Here is a 23,063-nt window from a genome sequence, read left to right on the forward strand (position 1 = left end):
TGTACCATCTACCATTCCTATGCGACTCTTAGAGTATTTCCAGTCATATCCCCTCCCTATGTATATAGAGGTAACTCTAATCACTAGTATATGCAGTAGACCTTTGTACTCTCTACCATTCCCATGTGACCCTTCGAGTATATCCAGTCTTATCCCTTCCTATGTATATAGAGATAATTCTAACAACTAGTCTCCTATGTGACTGTTAGAGTATATCCATGTGTATCCCTTCCCTATGTACATAGAGATAACTCTAACGACTAGTCTCCTATGTGACTTTTAGAGTATATCCATATGTATCCCTTCCCTATGTATATAGAGATAACTCTAATCACTAGAATATGCAGTAGTCCGCTGTGCTCTCTACCATTCCTATGTGACTCTTAGAGTATATCCATGTGTATCCCCTCCCTATGTAGATAGAGATATTACTAGTATATGCCTAGAGTATATCCATTTGTATCTCCTCCTTGAGTGACTTTTGCCCAGATGCATCAACGTTGACATTTGCGATTCCTTATTTGCGAAAAATAAGGAATCGCAAATATGGAATCGCAAATGGCTATGCATCATTTTTTTCGCATATTTTTTGCGATTCGGTAAAAATCGCAATTTTTACCGAATCGCATGAAATATGCGATTCTTTAATTGCGAAATCGCAATTTGCGATATCGCAAAGTGCGATTTTACACACATGATGCATCTCATTGACTCAACTGCCAGAAAGCCAGTACAGCAATCAGGCGCAGCTGCTACCTAGCTTGAAGGTGTGGTCTGGCAGTTTGCTGAGTGAGCCTTGCCTGGAGGTTGCTGCTGGAGTCTGTGCCTTTCTTTTCTCCTTCAAAATGGAAAATGAGAATGCAGTTGAAGAGGGGCCATCTAGAAAAAGAAAAATTAAGTTTTCTGATAAAGAATTGGAAATACTCATTGAGGAGGTGACTGCAAGACAGGAGCAGCTTTTTGGTAAGCTGTCTCTTAAGGTCCCTGAAGCTGTAAAAAGGAACCTATGGATTGCCATACAATCTAAAGTTAATGCAGTTGGAGTTGCACATCGTGATATTACTAATCTCCAGAAAAGGTGGTATGACCTGCGCAGCAGAGCAAAAGAGAAGCTTGCTAAGAGGATGAAATCTGCGAAGCTTACTGGAGGTGGAACACCCAGGGATACACCCAACACTCCCCTGGAAGAAATGGTTGAAGCCACACTTTTGCCTGAGGCTGTGGTTGGAATTACAAACATTGATACTTCAGAGATACCAACTCCTACTGAAGGTAAGTTAATTGTATGTGGTATAAGAAGTGTGAATGAAGACCATTATTTATAAAGTGCTGATGTGTGTTCAACATGTTTCAATAACTATTAGGACAAATGTGAGAGAGTCCCAAACCTCCTCCTAGTAATGTCAATGAACTCAAAGCAGTGCATTGTGGTACTTGTAGTTCTTTAGACATAGTACACAATGGATAACATTTGCACAATTACAAAACATTGATACAAGCAAATAGTAAAATTGAGACTACATTATTTCAAGTGAATTGATTTTAAAACTTTATTATTCATTGCAAGGGTAGTGCAAACGAAAAGTAACAAATGTTTTATTTTTTTCTATTCATAGAGCAACTCCAAGATTTAATAGAGCAGGACTTAAGGGATTTGCACACCCAAGATGTAACTCAAAATGAATTTGAAAATGCTCCCAGTACTTCTACTGCCAATTCACAGCCAAGTGAAAGACAGAGGGTGCGACAACTGCTCCTGACAGATTCTGAAACAGAGCAGAATGTCAATCTAACTCCAAGCCAGCCTCAAAGTACTCCTACAGGCACTAATTCAACGAGGAGTAGGCGAAGGAGACTGCAGCAGTTCACAATGCGTGGAACATCAGTGCGTGGAAGTGGTCAGGATGGAGAGGGTACCTTCACTGGCAATGAAGTAGAGGACAAAATTTTAAAGGTGCAGCGTCTGCAAGGGAAAGACATTAGGATTATAAAAGGCAAAATGGGGCACATGAGCAAACAAATGGGTACTTTGGCAAGCAGTATCACTACAATGATCAATGTGATGAAATCTGGCCATGATTCAACTGCTATGAAGCTTGACCGTATAGCAAGCTCATTGGAGACAATGTGCACATTGATGCAAACACATCAAAAGATAAGTGCTAAAAGGCAGGTTAAAGTCCTGAACAACATGCAGGCCCATAACAGGGAGTTGAGTTCTCTTACAAATTGTACCCGTGCCCTCTGCAAACAAACACTGTCAACACAGGTACTCCTGATGAAAACTTTTAAACACATTCAAAAAGGCATGGGGGGTACCTTAGAGCCATCTGAAAAATCAAGGCCCAAGGCATCCTCTGAAAAGCAATTGCCAATGGAGGAGCAGTTGAACAACAGTGCTGAAAGTGGCACATCTGACCATTGCTTGACTGGCACACGGAGAAGTGTTAGGAAGCAGAATGATGGCACAAATGCCAACATGCACCCTGGAAAAAGTCCTGGAAAGGCATTAGGAGTGCGTGGGCACAAAAAATGACATTTCAATACATCTTGCTGGGTATTTCTGTTTATAATTTGTTATTGATGCACTGCTTTTCCATTGTACATGCCTGATTTGAAAGGCCTCAATTAAGTTTCAAATACTGTGTAAGTAGTTTCAATTAACTAGCTATTTTTCTCCATGTACAATTAAACTTCACATTGCTTGCAATCAAATTCCTTTTTCAGACTATTTCTTACCTCATTTAGAAGTAATGCTGTGTGATGTCTGCTCTTCTCCTTCTGCCCTCTGCTGCCTCTGGCCCTTGTGCTCTTGGTTGTGGTTGAGGAGGCTGAATTATATTTGGAGGTAACACATCGTCCGCTTCAAGTTCTATTCCTCTTTCAGTTGCTAGATTATGTAGCATTGCACATGCTGCTACAATTTTACAACAAATTTCAGGTTGGTACTGTAATGCTCCTCCAGTTTTATGTAGAATCCTGAAGCGTGATTTCAACACTCCAAAGGTCCGCTCTATGACATTCCTTGTTGATATGTGCGCCTGGTTGTAGTGCTGCTCTTTCCTTGTACTTGGATTCAGGTATGGAGTTAAGATGTAAGACCTCACTGCATAGGCACTATCTCCTGCAATGGAAAGCAATGTAAATGTAATGTAAGCATACATGTGTGCAGTTCAAGTATAAATTTGTTCAGTGGAATGAATCATTTACCTAGTAGGTATCCATCTCCAAATTCACCAGCTAGCAGTCTAGCATGAATGGCACTATGTCTAAATATGAATGAGTCATGGGCACTTCCTGGGTAACTAGCAACTAGGTCTGTAATTATGGTTTTGGCATTACAGACAGCTTGAATATTGAGAGAATGGAAGCATTTCCTATTGCGATAAATATATTCATTTTCTGAGGGTGGACAAATGGGGACATGTGTACCATCTACACAGCCAATTACATGAGGAAAATGTGCCATGTTGTAGAAATCCAGTTTTGTCTTCATTAAATCCTGCTGAGTGCTTGGAAATTTGATATGAAACCTTATTCTATGTAACATGGCATTTAGAAAGGCATTAAAAAATCTGGAAAGGGAACTCTGGGACACACCACCAGCAATGGCCACTACACCCTGAAATGACCCAGATGCAAGGAGGTGCAATGAACACAATACCTGCACATGGGTAGGTATGGCTTGTGTCCTGCGTGTTTGCCTCTGCAGGATTGGGTCCAATTCCTGGATTAAATCTAAAATTAAATTGGCATTCAGCCTATATTTCTTATATATCTCAGCCTCAGTCTGCCCCAATAAGGTAATGCGCACTCTGAAGATTCTCTCCTCTATCAGCCTTCTCCTCCAACCTGCAGCTGCTCTCAGCCTCTGCCTGCGTGCCAAAAAGTAAAGTGCAGCCATCTTGAAAGACTGGGTCAAGGTCTGAGAGGTCCTTAAATGCTGTAGAAGTGATTGACAGATCCAGTTATACCACTTAGTGAAATTAGCACCAGGTTCAACTTCTTCTTATTTTAGGAATTCCAAATAGCGAATTCCAACAAAATCGCTAATTGCTAATTTTGATGCATTGCATTTTTTCGCAATTTTTCAAGGAATCGCAATTTTTGCGACTTTTTTAGAGAATCGCAAAATATATAGCGATTCCTACATTTGCGAAAACCGGAAAAAAATGATGCATTCCAAACACATGAATTGCATTCGCAAACGGCCGAATTTTGCGATTCGCACCGTTTGCGAATGCAATTTTCGTTGATGCATCTGGCCATTTATCTCTTGTACATTTGCAATTTTTTTCAGTTTGTACCTTTTTTGTAACACATGTAATCCTAAATCCGTATGTTTTCAACTGGTTCTTATGTAAAGCAAAAATTTGCAATTTTTTACGCATGTAACCGTTAGTCCTTATGTTTTCAACTGGATCTTATGTAAAGCGCTCTGACACCTTCGGGTAACGTTCGCGCTATATAAAATTGCACAAATAAAATAAATAAATAAAATACAAATAATAAAACAACCAACATTTGTTAATACTTTGAAAGCAGAGAGTGTGTGTGCGTTTTTGCCTGTGACTAAGTAAAGATTCCTGGTGAATTACCATACCCGACTGAAACCACCTGCACATAACTACTTACCAGCAAATACATTTAATAAGGGGGTGTAACGCCCCAAACAACAACCCTCCCTCCCCCACGAAACCACTTCCGTGTCTGTCGCCTCTGTTATGTCTGCCCACCTGTTTGACAGAGTTTGCACGACTGTTGGTGTGTATGAATGGGAGTGTGGGCATCTGTGCCTTGGAATGTGACGTGCATGAGCGTGCTCGGCGTGCACCAGTGTGTGGGTGTGTATGTAGCCCAAGGCCAATCTTTCGTGCTTTGCTTTCGACTCGAGTTGCCTGCTCACTGCAGCCCGTGGAGAGATTCCTATATTGCAAAATCCTGGCACTCCCCACACAGGAGTCTACACCCCCGCCCCTCGTTTTACAGACACTCTGTCACAGAGCAGGAAACCCCCTCCCGCTCCCCCTGCTTGAGGAAGAGACACCCAGAGCGCCGCGTGAACGGCACACTCCCTGTCAGGGCACCAGCCGGCACCACCGTCCACTAACACCCAGCTGAGGAGGGACCATGGACAGCCCACTGCTGCGGGACGAGGCGCCAAGCACCCGGCCGCTTCTAGAGGGCGAGACCCCGCGAGCACACTACAAAACCTTTACCCACAAAGAGGTCCGAGAGGCCGAGAAGAGATATGTCAGGTAAGAGGCAGGCTGCCGTGCTGGGGGGGGGGGGGGGGGGGGGGGGGGGGCAAGAGAGGTGTGCTATGCAGTGCACGCGAGAATGTATGCTGTCGGATGATAATCACAACCCCTTACATACAGGGGGCACTTGGGTCGTTTCTAGGAGCCCTATATAACGATGTTACTATTACTGAATGGTATTCAATGTATTGGGCTCGGAAGGATGGGAAGATGAACCCGGCTTTCCATGTCTCGCATCCTTACCGTCAGCTCACTGCGGATATTAGCAATGAGAGTTAGCTCGCTCAGCCACCATTCGCAGTCTTTTAGTTTCCTTTGTGGAGTATGCTGCTGTCACATGAATGCTACACCAAACAGTATCGAATGATAAAAGGCAGTGAAAGCAAGGCCATGTCACGAGAGAACCCCACACCTCTAGTTCATGGGTTACACAAATCATACAAAAGAAGCTAATTTCGCCTTGTTCAAATGATTAAACCCCTAAAAACCATAATCGGCTTCATTGTTACCAATATCATCCGAGAGGCCACGACTTGAATGAGCATAGAAATCTGAAGTGATCTCTCCGCCTGCAGCAGAGTAGGTGGTTTCTAGAGAGTAGGGACGCCTGGCCAAGGGTATATGGACGAAGGTACATAGGCATAGTACCCTCCTACCCCACACGCCATTACTCATGCAGTCTAACTGAGCCAGGTGTTTCGTTTATGCCAAGAGAGGTGCACCCATCATGGGCACTCTGCATAATTATAAACTAAAGGAGTCTCCTGCACGTGTCTGGGTGGAGAGAGGAAGAGAAGGAGAAAGAGATCGCCTGTGACCGCGCAGCGCACCTCTACTCAAGGCGCAGCTAATTCCAATCTCCCAAACAGATCCGTCTCTGTTAATGTGCATGTCTATGGCACCCAGACACGAAGGGATCCTGGAGTAAAATAGTACTCCTGTTGCACCCTTTTAAGTACTCTTCTTACACGCCTAAATTCTGAATATTCATGCACAGTTAGTATACATAGAAAGGATTGTGCCCGCTTTGCACTTTTAGAAAAAAACATTTCAGATGTTTAGACAGATTCACAAAGCCATGTAAGAGTTTGTGAAAGTGAAGTCCTATGGTAGTGCTTCCTGTACTCAGAAATGCTTTTGTGAATCAACCCATTGGTAGTCAACATTTACATTCTCGGACGTGGGCGCTTGATGCGTTGCAGTGTTTGCGCGGTGCAGGTGTTTCTGTGCGGCCATTGATTCAGGACCTGGGTGAATACTCCAGGGAACTCTTGGAACAAAGGCCTGAACTACAAAGCTCTTTTACGACAGCAAGCCTTGTGATTCACAATTTCACAGAGTTTTGTGACCACATTAGGGCTTTCTTTAAAGTACTAACACCCTTGTATGAGATGTAAAATCTGTCCTACTTGTAAAGGCGTTTTTGCAACCTTTTCCAAACTGCAAATAGGAAGCGGCAGGAATAGGGATTCCGTCTCATGCAGGGCCAGACTAGGAACCCAAAGCAGCACTGGCAAATTTTGTCCGACCAGCCTCTATATAGTACATAGTGAGTGCAGAGAGAGACTGACCAATACAAAAATTGAGTTTTAGGGGGTTCCCCCCACGCACCAAGAAAAACATGCTAAAATTGTTGCATCCTACAGCATATTTTTCATTATATACCTTACAGTGCACCTGGATTTAACGGATGTATGATGTTACAACGCATACTTTTACAATGCACACCTTTACAACGCATTTTTTACAACGCAACATCCATTACAACGCATTCGATTACAACACATGCCATTACAACGAATTTTTAAAAACTACCTTTACAACGCGTTCCATTACATCGCATACTACTTTTGCAAAGCATACCATTACAATGCATAACATTACATTGCATGTAAGGTAAGTATTAGATAGTGTAGGGGTAAAAATAACTATTCTAACTCCAGGAGGGTGCAAAAGTAGGGTAAGTGTTGCATAGTGTAGGAGTAAAAATTACTATTTTAGCTCCAGGGGGTGCAATAGTAGGGTAAGTGTTGGATAGTGTAAGGGTACTATGTGTTGTAATGCTATGCGTTGTAATGGTATGCGTTGTAATGACTGCGTTGTAATGACATGCGTTGCAGTGGTATGCGTTTTAGTGTCATGCGTTGTAATGGTTGAGTTGTAATGGCATGCGTTGTAATGGATGTTGCGTTGTAAAAGTTTTGTTGTAATGGTAGTGCGTTGTAAAAGTTGCGTTGTAAAGGTTGTTTCCCGGATTTAACAATCTTTCTTGGGGCTCTTCAATGATTACCTCACTCCCACCCTCCAACAGTGCCCCTCATCTGTCCATAGCCCATCCTTCATATGTAGTTCAGTTGTTTTATAGCGCCTCTTAAATCGGTGTAGGGTTTCGAAGCACTTTACATCACACACAGATACAGAGATAATGCATCATACGTGTGTAAATCAGTGTACAAACAATGTTATATAAGACATAGGGGACTACAAGGTTTAGGATTCATATTATCCACACTGGAAGGCATTTTTAAAAGTGCTGGTTCTGGAGAAGCATACACTCAAGATTCAAAATGGAGCACAGTGGTTAGGGTTGGCTTTACTGATAAGTATATATTTCTATCCAAACAAGCCCTTTTTGGCAACATTAGGATAATGAAAGACTTGGGGAAAAAACATAACTTTCTTTTTTGAGTTCAAAGTATTTTATTAAAAGTTTAAGGGTAGAAGCGTACAGTAACAAACAAAGCAAATACACAGTTGGAAAGGATGGGTACATTGTTGGGAGGAGGAACAAGCTGTGCATAGGTTGGGGAATCAAAGAAGGTACAGCACGTATAAAGTTACAAAACACAGAAGCTGTATGTCCTGGCGGTAGGGTCACGCCATATCTTACAGATGATCTTAAAAGTTGAAGTAAGTGAGTCGTTTGAATATTATGTTTACCTGGGAGTAGTGTTATACACTTGATGATTGTTGATGAGATGAATAAGAGTGGGTACAAAGGTACAACATGACAGCCATTGTCCTACTGAATGCACAGTGGAAAACAAAAATAATTTGTCTCACAAGTATGCGGGGGGTGTTATATGATAGAGATTGTGTTGTCTAGTTGTGAAGAATACTGATATGTATTGAAGGAGAAAGCACAACATATGGAGATAATGAGGAAAGCAGAAGCCCTAGATTGGATCATGGCGGTTTGTAAGCAAAGCTCCTTGAATCTAGCGCCTGCCAGATTGAGAGACGCGAGGCTCTCCATGGGAGATGTAATTTTTTTTTGTGTGCATATATTATATAGCGCAAACTCGACCCGAAGGTATTGGAGCGCTTACATGAGCACCGTATTTACATTACACATTCAGGCACGGAGAGATTAAGTGAATCACAGGATGTGGGCGTGACCTCGAGGCTCGAACCCTAGTTTCCAGCACCAGAGAGGACCTGGCCTGGCAGTTCGGGCTGGACTGTTCCCATTGGGTGCAGGGTCAAGACTGATTTGCATATGGCTGGGTCCAAACTGGAATGGCATGGTGAGTAAAAAAAACCCGATAGAGTTAGGCCCAGATCTCTGTACTGGGGTGAATGTTTGACACTGTTCTGCATTCTGTCCATCAATTGTTGTCTTTGCATCTGTGATTTTCATGGTAGATGTTCTTTGTAGCAGGTATATTACCCCTGTGCGCTACATTAGATAAGTCAAAACTGCCACTAGACAAAACTCCTCATCTCTCGCCAGCAGAACCATTAATCACCAGAATCATCTTGACACTTTTGTTGTTGCCCGAATACCACTGGTTATACAAGGAACACTAAAGATGGGGCTTTCAAAACTGCTGCACTGCTACTAAAAGGGCCCCCAGTAACAAAACAGGCCCCTCACCCTTCCAACCTCCCAGGGAACCACCCTTTGCCCGGTGCAGTCCTGCCTTGCTCTCATGTTTACAAGCCGTAAGGGTATCAATAGTTTGTGACACCAATTGTGGGTGTAAACCATTGATCAGTTACCAGCCTCGAAGTGGGTGGCAACGGATTCACAAAGAGGAAGCTGAGCCCTTAGGACAGCTTCCCCTTTCAGCATCATATAGGGCAGCTTCAGAGCGAATCCCTAAAAGTCTTAGTGTAGCCAAACAAAGGGCACCTTTTTAAAAAAAAAGACACCATATCCCATTGGCAAATGTGGGGTGCTAGTAAAGCAAACACAGTGATAGCCTTTTGTTCTATGAAGACCATCAACCCTGCATTCAGAGTAGATCACAAATTGTGACCTGCCTCATTAATATTCATGAGAGAGGCCATTTTGTGAGCCTCTGACAGTGGGCAATTTGCAATGTGCCACATATTTCTGCAGAGGATGTATTGCAAATTACATGCCTGTTCGCAAACAAGTCAGTAAGCAGTTTGTATTGTATGGTACAGTGTTATAGCCAGGGTCACTGGAATTATGCGATCGTTCGGCCGGGGCGTTTTTTGCATAATTATAGATTTGCAAAATTTTTCACATTATCCATCATCTGTTGCATAATCTGCAGATTTTAGCAAAAAGAAAATTATTTGCAGCAATGGTTCAAAAGTTACTAAAAACACCGAAACAGGAGTTGCTGTGCAGTGGAAGAGTGTTTGCAAAGCTTGACTGGTCACCTCTCTGTTGCTTATTGTTATATAAGGGTGTTAAACTGATACTAATAAGGAGAAAACAATGCCCAGACAGTGTCAAATAGTGTACAAATAACACAATAATGAAGTAATACTATCATAAAAGGTTCTACATAATTTACTGAAACCTGCCGCATAATTCAGAGGCCATGGATATAGCTTTTGTATAACACCTCCTCAGTAGGACCCTGAAGCACTTTTCCTCCACACAAGTAGCATGCCAAACCGTGTAGCATGTGTGATTGAAAGGGACCTGTCTTTGCTTTGAGCCTATGTGGATAGCGGTTCCATGTTGTGTGTGATGACCACCATGGTGGGGTTAGTGCATTGTGGGACACATCACTTTCACACACTCAGGATGAAAGTCCAGAACTTGTGATTAGTCAGCTTGACAATCTGGGAAACCCCAAGACATCACAGTGTAGCTCAGCTGGCTAGTTCCTTTATTTGATGTAGGCGCCTTGACGCCCATTGGGCTAAGTTAGCGCGGTATAAGACACAATTCATTCATTCATTCAGGGACAAAGCCAGAGAGGAAGTACAGAGTGACAGCAGCTAAAACAAGTGCGGTTCGATGGCCATTTATCCCTTGACAGTAACCACAGGCTTTACAAAAGGTTCACACAAACTGCTTACAGGATGGCTTGCATTTCCTTTGACTCAGAGGGATTATGCAGTGTCTACTGCATGCAGTGGTGATATTTTTCTGCTAGTCAGTGTTACTTTGCACAGAGGTGCAGTTGATCACCCTTTTGCATATAGTAACTGGTTCGCCATTTCACCCAATTGGAGTTTCCTGCTGTCAGCGCTGTTTGGAGGTTGTTCAAAGGATGTTTGCATCCACTTAAGATCACTGGCACCCTCCAAAAACACACAACTTTCAAATAAACAACCATTACCCTGAATATCCACTCGTGTTCGTAGGGTTGAACTGTTTATTGCCATTTTAGCAGCGCCTGTGTCAGAAACAAATTCATCTGTAGTCTTGGAGATAAAATGTTAACAGTAATGTTATTGTGACTGCTGCATGGAGGGAGAGAGCAAAATAGCACCCAATGTCTACATATGGTCTTAAGTGAAAAATAACACATGGGGTGACATAGCACCACCTTTGCTGGGCAGTGTATGCAGCCCAGCTCCAGGCCTAGCACCCAGGACTTTGTTACAGTACTAAGCAGAAGATTTCAGAGGCCACAGAGGACAAGAGGAGGGAGTAAATGCAAGCAGCATCGACTCATTTAGAATGGGTTGGCGCAGGGAGTCCGGGATGTGCGGGGTTTGCAAGGGTGGAACATGCTTCTGGGTGCCAGGCAATTTCGGATCGTCTGCACAGCATAATCAGGGCCACCTTACGAATTTGACTGCACATCTGCTGCATTTTCTGCATAATTAAAACAATGGAATGTTTAGAGCTCTATTCAAGACAACAGAGTAGTTCTGGCCTTATAATGGCTGGTATAAGCCTTCTCGTGCACCAACATTTTAATGTTTGTCTTGTTTCCCTTTTTTTAATATAGAACAATCTACCCTCAGGGGGTGGAATGTTCTGAAAGCCCTATAGTCCTCCAGCCTCAGGCCATACCTGTTGTAAAAGGCCCTCACCCTCTTTATAGGCCTCTGTTTCAAGGCATTTAACAACTGGTATAGACCTCAGCAGCGGGCTGAGACTATATTAGAACACTGGAATGTTGAGGACTCTATTGAAGGCAATGGAGTAGCTCCAGGTTTTAATGACTGGTATGAACCAGGAGCTCAAACATTTCAGTGTTTTTCTCCATGCTTTTTCTTTTCTAATTTAGACCAGTCTACTCTTATTGGGTGGAATGTTTTAATAGCCTCATAGCCCTTCTGCCTCAGGCTATACCATTTGTTAAAGGCCCTCACCCTCGTTATAGGCCCTCGCCGGCTGCTTGGACCTATAACTCGTGTTCAGGGAATTTACCAATCAGTATAGCCCTCGGCAGTGGGTATAATATGAATTTGCCATACACGCCACATAAACCAACATCTCCTGCTCAAGTTGTATCTATTAAAAAAAAATATATATATATAGCTCCAATGGATAAAAAGTTATAAGAATCGCTGCTCTAGGGTAGTGCTACACCGCACACTTAGTTAACTGGTAACATTGCAGCCATGGATTGCTCTAAATCGGCATTGTGCGCGGGGACAATGTACATTTTATAAGGCAAACCATTGTGGTACAATGTAAAACGAATGACCTGATAATGCCACAGAATATGCAGAGTAATGACTCTTAAGTGCCTTTTCCTAGTTTGTAATTTGGCTAACCCTCCTGCATTATTTGTCCGTCACTGCCGCGTAGCTGCCCTGCCCCAGAGCATAATGCAGTCAAGTTGTTCTTGCTGCCAACAGTTAAAATCTAGCACTTTAGCCCAAATGTTTTTTTTAATTGAACCAGGACTACAAGTTCCAGAATGCATTATATTGTTAACTAAAAGCCAAAAACTGGACCGTGATGTCATCAGTAACTTTAGTGAAATATTTAATTAATACAGGATATGCACCCCGTGCTATCTTCGAGATATTTGCCTTTACATCAAGGAACATGTAGGTTGCTCTTATTTGAAAAAAACGGATTTGTAATTATCATATTGATGTGACCCAATTACTCACACATAAAGGATGGGCCATCATGACATCTGAGTGCTCAAGTTGTCCCATGACAGATGTGAAAATGTTATCCTGGTTTGAATTTTCTTTTACCAGATCCGGAAGTCCTTCCATTAATAACGGAATGATGGAACTACAAGTACCAGAATTCTAAGAAAAATCCTGGATAGAAGGAGCTTCTCACAGTTTAACTGGGACAATTTGAATTTTCTGAGTCCTCTGAACATATAACACTGGGCACATAATGCCCAACAACTGCCCCCTGAACGCACCAGTGGCTTTAGGAAAACATGCATAATGCAGACCAATCTTTCTTTCTTAAATTATCACACTGTTTCTTTGATTCGACTTTGGAGACCCTGTAATCTCAAGAAAACCTAAGCCACCTGATTCATACCATGTCTGTTCCTCCTTCGTACATGTGAGTGCAGAGGTCAGCATCTGCTCATGTCTGTTGTCAGTCATTCCTGACCTTAATTTGTGCTCACATCACTTACCCTTCTGACACTTTGCAATATTATAGTATATTGCTAAGGGCTACAGGAGTTGTTAAAGGCCCACAACTTGACTTCTAGAACAAAGATGCAGGCCCAAGGCAGAGAGCTAGAATGCTATTGAAAAATTCCACCCACTGAGGGAAAGAATTCTAAATTAAAACAGAAAGGCAAACATTGGAATGGTGAAACAGAAGATCTACCCATTAATGCCCCTGACCAAGTACATTATAAATGTAGAGCTATAAAATTCCAAAAGAAAAAGGATGGAATGATCTGGACACCTAAGAGCTAAGTTGATAAATGAATGGACTAGGAAACAAATGCATGCAGCATGTGTAATAAATGTTGTATTCATCTAAGCGTAGTTGACAAAGACAATCCCAGGATGGAAAGGTTGAGTTCCCACCCGCTTGCATCAGTGTTTAATTTGTAAAAAAGAAAAAGTGCCAGGCCTCTTTTCAGGAGACCACTGCAGCTTGCACCCCACATTGCCCCTGCCAGCATTGCCTATCATAGTACCAACACAACTACTAACCATCACAATTCTACAAGTATGATAGTTTGGACTACTACAGGCCCCCAATGCTACAAGAATGACTTTAGAGGTCTTAAATGTTAATTTTTAATGTATAATGAATTAATTATTGACTATTTTTGTGGGGAAACATCCTTTACGACGCAACTTTTACAACGCAGTGCCTTTACGACGCAACTTTTACAACGCAAACCATTACAACGCATTGCTCTGGGGGGCGCTCTAGGATAGGGAATACGTTTAATTTACTATCCAACACCTTCCCTAGTGTCCACGGGGACTGGAGTTGGAATAGTAAATTAAACTATTCACTATCCAGCACCCCAAAGCACTATGCGTTGTAAAGGTTTTCGTTGTAAATACCGTGTTGTAAAGGCATGCATGGTAAAAGTATGCGTTGTAACGTCATACATCCATTTTTGTGGTAATCTCCGAATTAGCCTGCCAGTGGTAGACTGTCACAAGCGCCAGTGCTGACAATTAAGTGCCGATGCCGAGCACTGGAAACCACCGGCTCAAATTAAGCACTGGCTGGCATGGCCTCACCTGCTAAAGACAGCGGCTATGGGATCTAGTGTTCTGAGTACTATGCTTTCTAATTTTCCTAAATCATGAGCTGGTTTATATGGCCCCTGCAGCCATTGTGAAATATGAAGCCAGTTGCTCATTTTCTTTTCTTTCCATTTGTGATTTTGCAACCAAGGTCACGTTAGGAAGCCACCAACAGACTGGTTGGATGTGGCTGCAGTCAAATTTCGAAACACATTCCATTTCCTCATACACTAAAACCTCTGTGAAGACCACATAGGGCTGGGGGGTGTACACTTTTAGTCCATTGTAAAAGCCTTGTCACAGCCTATTGCTTCGCCAACCTATTTGCTTTGCCAGTACTTTTCGCCAAAGTTGTGCAGTGTTTGTAGGAGAGTAGGATCTGCTCCTTATAGTTACCCCCACTTTTCACTGATGTTTCACTGTTTTCGACTTAGTCTGGCTGGGATCCTGCTATTCAGGACCCCAGCCTAGCTACTTTCTCCTCTAAACTGATTGCATGTACTTTAGGTATACTCCGAATTGGATTCTGGGGTACCCTTATAAGTCCCTAGTATATGGCATACTATATACCCAGGGCATAGGTACCCCAGAGGCCTCCCAGGGGCTGCAGCATGTATTATGCCACCCCTGAGAGACCACTCAAATTGACACCACAGGTCTTCTACTGCAACCTGTGTAAGGTGGTGCAGGCATCCCTTACTTAGATATAGGTTCACTATATCTACCTTATCACTGCACATATAAACCTATCAGTCATCCCTATGGCAGGCCTTATCAATCCTGAAGGCAGGCTGCTGGGTTTTCTGTGAGAGGGTGCCCATGCATGAGCAGAGCCCCTCTACAGCCTTTGAAATCTATTCTCCGGGTTGTTCTGTGATGCAACCATACCATATACTCTTAAGTGCATTATAACCTTGCAGTAAATGCTAACTTTAAAACGGCTGCACAGAAACCTGTCTTGTTTGGTGTCAAACACCTTTGAATAATACCTCCACGCCAGTAACTGGTGAGGGAGGTATGATTCCACCATCCCAGAGGGAGAAATATGACAACACCAGTACACTCGGTACCAGCTTCACAGAACCCTGGAATCACAAGATGGATGCTGACAGCCACAGACACGTGTCTACCCTCCTGTTGCTGGATGAAACTCCAGCAGGGGAGGCTGTACAATAGGTTTCCTATCACAGGGAGGTGTAACCACCTCACAGACAAGCTTTAGTGTATTGGGGCTGGGAGGATGCACTCTGTGAGTGCTTTTATGTCTGCCCTGGGGGCAAATTTGGTGTCACTGTGCATAGTCCAGCTCTAACCGGTTGCAGGAGCCATTTGCCACCCCCCTGTCCTGACCCTACCATATGTGGGTCCCCAGAGTTTGCCCCACCCCTTCCTTGGGTATAAATTCGGAACCCCTGGCTACAGGACTTTAGATTTACCTGGACGAAACTCTGCTACAGAAACCAAGTACTTCAACAATCTACACTGCGCTAGATGATAGAAGAATCTCCATTTTAGTGAAGGAGTTACTACCCTGCTAAGCAGACACCAAAGACATATCTGACCAGTTTGCAACTCCGAAGCTCCTGAGGACTCCGAAGACTTTTGCAACACAGAAGGTGGGATTCCAAGCATCCCTGAGGTTGACTAGTGTGCTCAGAAAATCTGAGACCCTTATCCCTCGTGGGGACCGTGCAAGCCGAACCCATGGGCACCCTATCCATTTGCAGAAGCATCTGCAACCCCTGAAACTGTGCTTTGAACTACTTGTAGTCCAGACCACGAGCAGTGATTCCACTGAAGATTACCGGCCTACACTCCACGAGTGTTCCGTGGGCTAGTATATAGTGATTCCTCTTGAGGTCCCTTCGCAATCCCTGGTCCGTTGGACTGTGGGTCCCTGTGAAGTCAACTTTAACTTTCAGTGGGCTTTCCTGGTTACTCCAGATGTGCCTTCATTGCTGGGGAGTCACCAGGACCTTGCTGATTCTCACCAAATCATCTTTTCTCTGACTATGTGGGGTTCGAAAGCTTTTTGGTGTTCAATCCAGACACTGACCGCCCAGCACTCGACATCCTTCATGGGAGAGCTCGCCTGCAGACTTTGGTCATCATCGATGTCTCCTGGTCCCCATGGATGCAGAGTCAAGCATCACCTCTTCTCACCTGAAGCACCCGACATCAGTGGGCATTTGTCTACTAAACCCCTGGTCACTGGCAAGTGACCCATACTCTGTCCCCTCTGCTTTCAGGTTCTTCTAATCCCCGATCCAGGCTTGGATCCAACCAGACACTTTTCATCTTCACGGCAGCAGCGCATTGCAGCTTCACGCCATTGAAAACAATGAAGATTCCTGACACCATTTGACACCTATGCACCCGGCTTCCCTGGGTTAGGTAACACAAGTACTCCTGTGCTCACATGGGCGCTGGCCTTGGAACCTTCTAAGTTTGAAAGGGTTTACTCAAAGTCCTCTCCTAAGTGTCCTTAAACTTTAAAATTCCTACCGCGACTTTCCCCTAGAGTTGTACGGAGCTCGCAGCTGTGTTCTCACACTGCACGCGTCCCCCGTGGGTCCCCTGTGTCATTACCTTGGGTGGGTTCTTGGGGTCCCAACGATTCTACGTGCTCCAGGCAATGTGTCTAGTCAAGTCGTGGTTGTTATACCACTTTCTTAGTATATGGTTTGGTCTCCCCCTGGAGCCCACTGTGATTTGTGCTATTTAATGTCGTTGTAGTAATTTAATATTGTGTACTTTGTGCTCTAATCTCAAAAAAAGAATAGCAGAGAGTGTCTAGTAATAAATACACATTTTTATAATAACACCTGTCTGGTTCTCCTTTCATTTAGTCATTCAGGAGGTTATAGACTGGTAAAACAAGCTGCTTTACATTCCTTCAAGACATAGCCTGAAGGCTGCTCGCCATAGCTACCACAAGGATAGCTTTCATAAAGGTTGTCTTTAACCAAATCATCAATAAGGGTTGTCTGGACTGGTACAAGGTGCCCACTATAACTAGTGGTCAGCAAATACCAGGCCAACTTCTCACAGAGTACTTCAGCAAAGAGAAAAAGTAGCTCCCTAAAAGTGAGCAGTGGAAGGACTTAAGTAATAGGATTGCAAAGAGGACATGTTCCAAGGGAGGAACAAACACAAAAGAGTAAACAAAATGGAACTTGAAAACAATTGAATAAGATGCAAGTAAATAAGAGTGACAATAAAGTGAGCCAATGGTGAGCAATGTGGGGGAACAAGGCAACTGAAAATTCTTGGTAAGCCCACAAGAATCTTTGGCAAGTAGACAGCCTACGCTGTCGGGTCAGTGAGACGTGAAAATGTACAGCTAGTGGATTTTAAAGCAACACTAACTGGTGTTCATATGCAAATGGACACCCATAATCATGTCGTTTTTAATTCATATATGTGCATAGAGATACAATTAAAGAATGGTCAGATTGAATGGTAGTGCAATCTAATTCACAGGAGGGCTTCAGCTACTACAACGAACCAGTTTTCATGCTTGTCAACTTAAGGATGGTGCAAATTATGCATAGTGGAGGAGCATGAATACAACACATGAACAAAGCTCTACTATCCTTTTTCGTCCTCTTTAAAAAGGGTGAAAATAAATATTCCCCTTAAATTAGATGTGAAAAGATGCCATGTAAGATATTTCCACTGGGTTTCTTCACTGAAACTTAAGCAGGCCACCTCTGTCCTAACAGAGGAAGTGTAGTGAAAGCCAATGTGATAGCCCTATCCTGATGCAAAAGGCTCTACTGTGATCCGGAACTGGGTCTTCAAAGTTGTACTCTGAATGCGGAAGTCCTTGCAGAACATTTAGAGCCGCATGGATCTGGGAAACATTGTGTGCGGATGGGCCACACAGAGACACCGGCTGCTGCTAAATTACCATAAAGTCCAAAATGAAAATTCCTAATTTCTAACAAACTTCATGACTGCGCCTGCATTGAGGTCAAGTTACTACATGACTCACTTCTCACAGAAATAAAAATAAAATACGTTAGTCATTGGTATCAGAGAACCAAACATTCCTAATTTGGATTTCGCAAATGTTTGGATATTTTAGAAGCCTGAGGCAAGACAAAAGTTGCACTGAGGCTGAAGTATAGATGGCACCGGGGGCTGTATTACACAAATGGCGCATTTTCCATGTTTGCGTCGGGCCAGAAAGCCTGTTGATCAATCTGCATCTGATGGTTTGTAAATTGAGAGACTTGCCCTCCAAAACCTAGGGGGGTCCAAAGGAAGCAGCTGAAATCATTTGTCATGGAGGAAATCATCAGCATTAGTATCTTATGTCAAGCACTGGTGAGCCTTTGAAAAATGGTTTCTGGAGACAAATCTCAGAGCCAGAACCTGTCAATCTTAGAATGCTGGAGGGATGGGTTTCTAAAGGGTATAGCTTCCTCTACTGGGGTGTCCCAATAGATGGTGATTAGGGGGTTCAGGAATTCATATGGGGATATATCACAAATAATCCCTTTGGCATCCAGGTTAATGAAGAGCTTTAAAGTGAGCAAGCCAGTGGCTCCTAATCCAGCACATACATAGGATTTGGCTACAGTTCTAGAGGGCATCTCGTGGAGCCTTTAGAATTAACAGATATTTTGTGTTTTTTTGCAAATCTAGCCTTCCCAAATAACATCGGCCAGAATATTTGGTTAGTTAAGTGCCCTAGTAATCTCCTATCCTTTTCTTAGGTTTTTCCCAGATGGGATGGTGTTAAAAACAGACTCAATCTTTAGACCAACATTTTCATTTAGTTCAAGAAATTATTTTACCAGTTCGTGATGAGATCTCGGTTCAGTCATTTTTCATATCTCCGGATGTTAAAAGTGCTTTGGTACTTCCTTTGGAAAAAATCAAAGATTTTTGTACTTCCACTTCTTTTTGTATCATGCGGGTTATCAAACAGCAATGAAAGTTTATACCTGCTACTTACATAGGTGGGTTCGCTTGGCTTTCTCTCAAGAAATGATTTGCCAAAAATGTATAGGGACATTCAACGCGAGCAGGCCCTACTTCATGAGCCTATACATGTGGTGCATCCTTCAAAGAGAACTGCCCTAAAGTAACTATAACTCGCGCCCCCACCCATTGGCTGCTAATTACCCCACATATTCAATCATTGATGACATCTTCTATGAAATAATTAATAGTAAAATTATTGAGAAGAAAACTGTGCATGGTGATGGAGCGAGTTATAGTTATCTTATGGCATCAGTTATAGTTTCTTGAGATAACTCTAACCGCTGAATTTCCATGGTATATATCAATGATAATCCTTCACACTTAGTGAAAGAAATCCAGCCTCACCAACAGGCTCATATGTAAATCAAATTAGCAGTTTATTTTGGCAAACAAAAAAGACATGTTTCAACCTGCTTCGGTCTTGGTCACAGCGGTGGCGACTGTTGAACCAGCCCCGGCCCGAGAGATGAAGTGAACTCACTATACACTGCCGTTTGCCTTGGGCAACTGTGAGTTTGAATCTAATTCGGCCGGTCCGGTCGAGAGGCGCACCGCCGCTGAGAGGAGCGGTTCCGCTGCTTTTCAACCGAGGGTTAAGTTTTAACGAGGAGAACCCAAACAAACGACCCGGCCTGGGTCAGTCGTACAGTACGTTCAAGAAATGGTCGTGGTAGTTCCGTACTACTATAAATTATACAAATAAAAACAGTTCACCACAAAGGATTTTGATTTGATTCAAAAAGAAGGAAATTTAATTTCCATGAATAAAACATTCATTAAATCAAAGCATTAATCTTTTGGCATGAATCAACTTGGGTACATTTATGGTACATCTAATATTTACAGTGCTCTCAGTGTGACAAGAAGAATAGCAGGGTATTGGGTAATGGGGTGAGTTGGTAAGTGAGGGACAGGGTAAAGGTATGGTGACATGGGCACAATTACTATTATATACAAGAAGACCTTTCCAGCCTAATATAGGTCAATAGTTCCCATATGTACATAACTCATAGGCACAAGTTTATTAGATTGTTCTCATTCTATGAGTTTGTAGGTATGCAGTAGATGGTCTACGTTTCGACCCCTGGAAGAAGGAGGGTGAATTGTTCCTCACTTTGAGGTCTTCAGCAGGACAAGATAAGAGCACCTGAAAGTAATAAAAGGGGGTTCAGTGTGGTTGTATGGTAAGTATCTGTGGTGAAAGTTCAGGTAGGTGAACAGAATAGCACCTACTTGTGTAAGGAAGGGCGATTAATAGGCGATCCTTGTTGGGCGCACAAAGGCTCCTGGAAATCTAAATAGGCATAAATGGTCTAAGTATTGGCATGAGGTAGGGAAAATCTGTGATCCTCATGGAAGCAGTAGGCGGTGCAAAGACTCACTCAGTTTAAGAACTGGCATACGGGGTCCCGAATCTCATGATGTAAGGTTGAATCAATCCTAGACAGGGTCTGTAGGGACGAAAGAAGGGTGGTTCAGGGACATATCCTCCCTTGTAGTCGAATCGAAACAGAAAAAGGCGTTAGCCTCTCATGTGTGCATATAATAATGGAGTAGCTTATCGTGATAATGGGCATAAGGCGCGTAGTCGGTGATAGGGAGAGTCAGCATGCTTGGCCCAATAACATGATTGTGGTCGCTAAGAAAAAACTGGGTTGGAGACCCCTGAGCACGTCTTACATCAACTGCGTGCCGTTGGTTAACTGAGTTAGAAGACTAAACACGTCTAAAACATTTGCACATTGTCAATGGAAATAGAAGGAATGGGCTAGCTGAGTTGATGACCCCAGAGCGCCATTCCCTCAAGTGTGAGGCGTTGGTTACATGAAAGCAAACTCTGTTGGGCAGTTAGCATTAGATACATGCCACAGGAGAAATGCTCGGGCGCTAGTGTCATTGCAAACCAAAGAGGATGGTTAAATTCAAATGCGCAGTGTCATTGAAAATGAAGGGATGATTTCAGCGCCCTAGCGCTTTTTACATGCCCGCGTAATTAGCTACTTATTGCATCTACTACCCAACGGAAATCGTTCTCACTTTAACGATGCCGCGCATTTGATGGAGAAGCGCTCTGGGGTCATCAACTCAGCTAGCTGTTTCCCTTAATTTTCACTGACACTGCGCATTTGACCAAGTGACCAAGACCACGGACGTGGTCGAAACGCGTCGTCTTTTCTGCCAGGAATAAACTTACCTGCTGCATCTATCGTGTGGGCTAACCTGATTTCCTGTTCAATATATAGCGCTCAGCAGCTGGTGCAATGCACAGGGGCCGGATACTGGCCCAAATTAATTTCTTTTATCACAAAGGATTCCGCACTCCTGAATGGTATTTCAGCTGTGGTGGGGTGAACGCGTACAAATAAAAAATATATATAAATAAAGGCTTTATACTTACCTGCAAAATACTTATTTTTGTTATGTTATGTTATTTATATTTATTAAGGACACCAATCATTTCCGTAGGGGTCTCTTGGTGCTCGAGCAGCACACAGAAACAAATTAATATTTAAATATTAAAAAGCCATGTTTTAAAAAGTTTCTTTCATAAGCCTAAATTGCCAAAGGAAAATACATATGGTGGCAGCTGGTTCCAATGTTGGGAAGCCAAAGAAAAAGAAAAGAGCTGCCCCCCTACCAGGCCATGAGAATACACCGGGGGCGTAATGACAGTTGTTCACTTGATCTGAGATTAAGTGTGGGGATGTAAGGCTGCAGAATATATTGCAAATAGCCTGGGCCACTTCCATGCAAGGACTTATGGACCAAGCATAAAAACTTAGAAAGAACATACGTTCTTCTAGGAAGGTAGTGCAAAGATCTCAACTTAGATTCAGAAGGAGAGATGGAGGGTAGGTTGCAGACCAAACTGGCAGCTGTGTTCTGTATATCCTGGAGCTTGAAAGGAAAACCATTATTCATTGCAACCATTAAAGTATTTCCATAATACAGATGACTCACAAATGATGGCCGGGATGAAGGATTTCCTGTACTGCAAAGGTAGCCATTGAAAGGCAATCCTGAGCATACGCATCAGGCCAAAGCATGTTCCAGAGAGTGAATTTACATATTCTTGTGGGGACAGATTTTCACACCAAGGTTTTTGACTGCTTTGTCTGTGATAGGAGTGGACTTTCCCAAAAAGCACAACCTCTTTCTTCCTACAGTTTGTTTGGAGGTAGTTGCCTGACATACAGGAGGCAATCTTAATCATACAGTCTCTGAATTTTAGTTTGGTATATTCAGCGTTGGCACCATAGTGATGACGAGTTGAGTCTCATCTGTGTACGAGACACTACTAATGCCACATGATCTTATCACTTTGGCTAGGGGTGCCACATAAATTTAAAAATGGTCAGGCTCAAAGATGAGCCTTGAGGCACCTCCTTATCTAATGCCATGATCCAGTTGTACTGAATGAGTTCAATCGTTCAGAAAGTTTTTCAGTCAACCCAATGCTTTACCCCAACATCAATCTCTCCCAGTCTTTGAACTAGGCTTGCATGAGAGATGGTGTTGAAAGTGGCAGAAAAATGAAATAAAACCAAGCATGGCTAAGTCCCCGCCGTCCAAGGTGAGTCTGATTTATCCCAAGACATCAATTAACTCTATTTCCGTGCTAAAGGAGTCCCAACATTTTGACTGGGAGGGATCCAACAGAAAGTGGTATTCCAGAAAAGCTATGAATTGATGATTAACTAAGGTCTCCTTAACGTTTCCAAGAGAGGAAAGGAGAGATATAGGTCTATAGTTAGTCCTCTCTGGAGGATCAGCAGTGTTTTTTTTAAGAACGGTCTAACATAATTTTTTCCCCATTTTACTGGAAGCAATTCCATGTTCAAAGACATATTGAACAAGTAAGTAACAGAGGCAAGAAGAACTGGGGCCATAATATCTGGAGACCCACATTTGATTCTGTTGAACTGGACAAACACTTGT

The 23,063-nt window shown here is 43.0% G+C and overlaps 1 protein-coding gene across 1 annotated transcript in view; it reads left to right on the plus strand.

Moving 5' to 3' along the window:
* The first annotated feature begins 4,881 nt into the window (after positions 1–4,881).
* SLC2A6 (solute carrier family 2 member 6) overlaps positions 4,882–23,063 on the plus strand; it is a 133,421-nt gene continuing 115,239 nt past the window's right edge. The window contains exon 1 of the mRNA XM_086920953.1: positions 4,882–5,258. Within this exon, the coding sequence (XP_086777079.1) occupies positions 5,131–5,258 (128 nt within the window). The 5' untranslated portion in view covers positions 4,882–5,130. The remainder of the gene's footprint in view (positions 5,259–23,063) is intronic.

The sequence above is a fragment of the Lissotriton vulgaris genome, chromosome 5, assembly GCF_964263255.1.
Source record: "Lissotriton vulgaris chromosome 5, aLisVul1.2, whole genome shotgun sequence".
NCBI lineage: Eukaryota > Metazoa > Chordata > Amphibia > Caudata > Salamandridae > Lissotriton > Lissotriton vulgaris.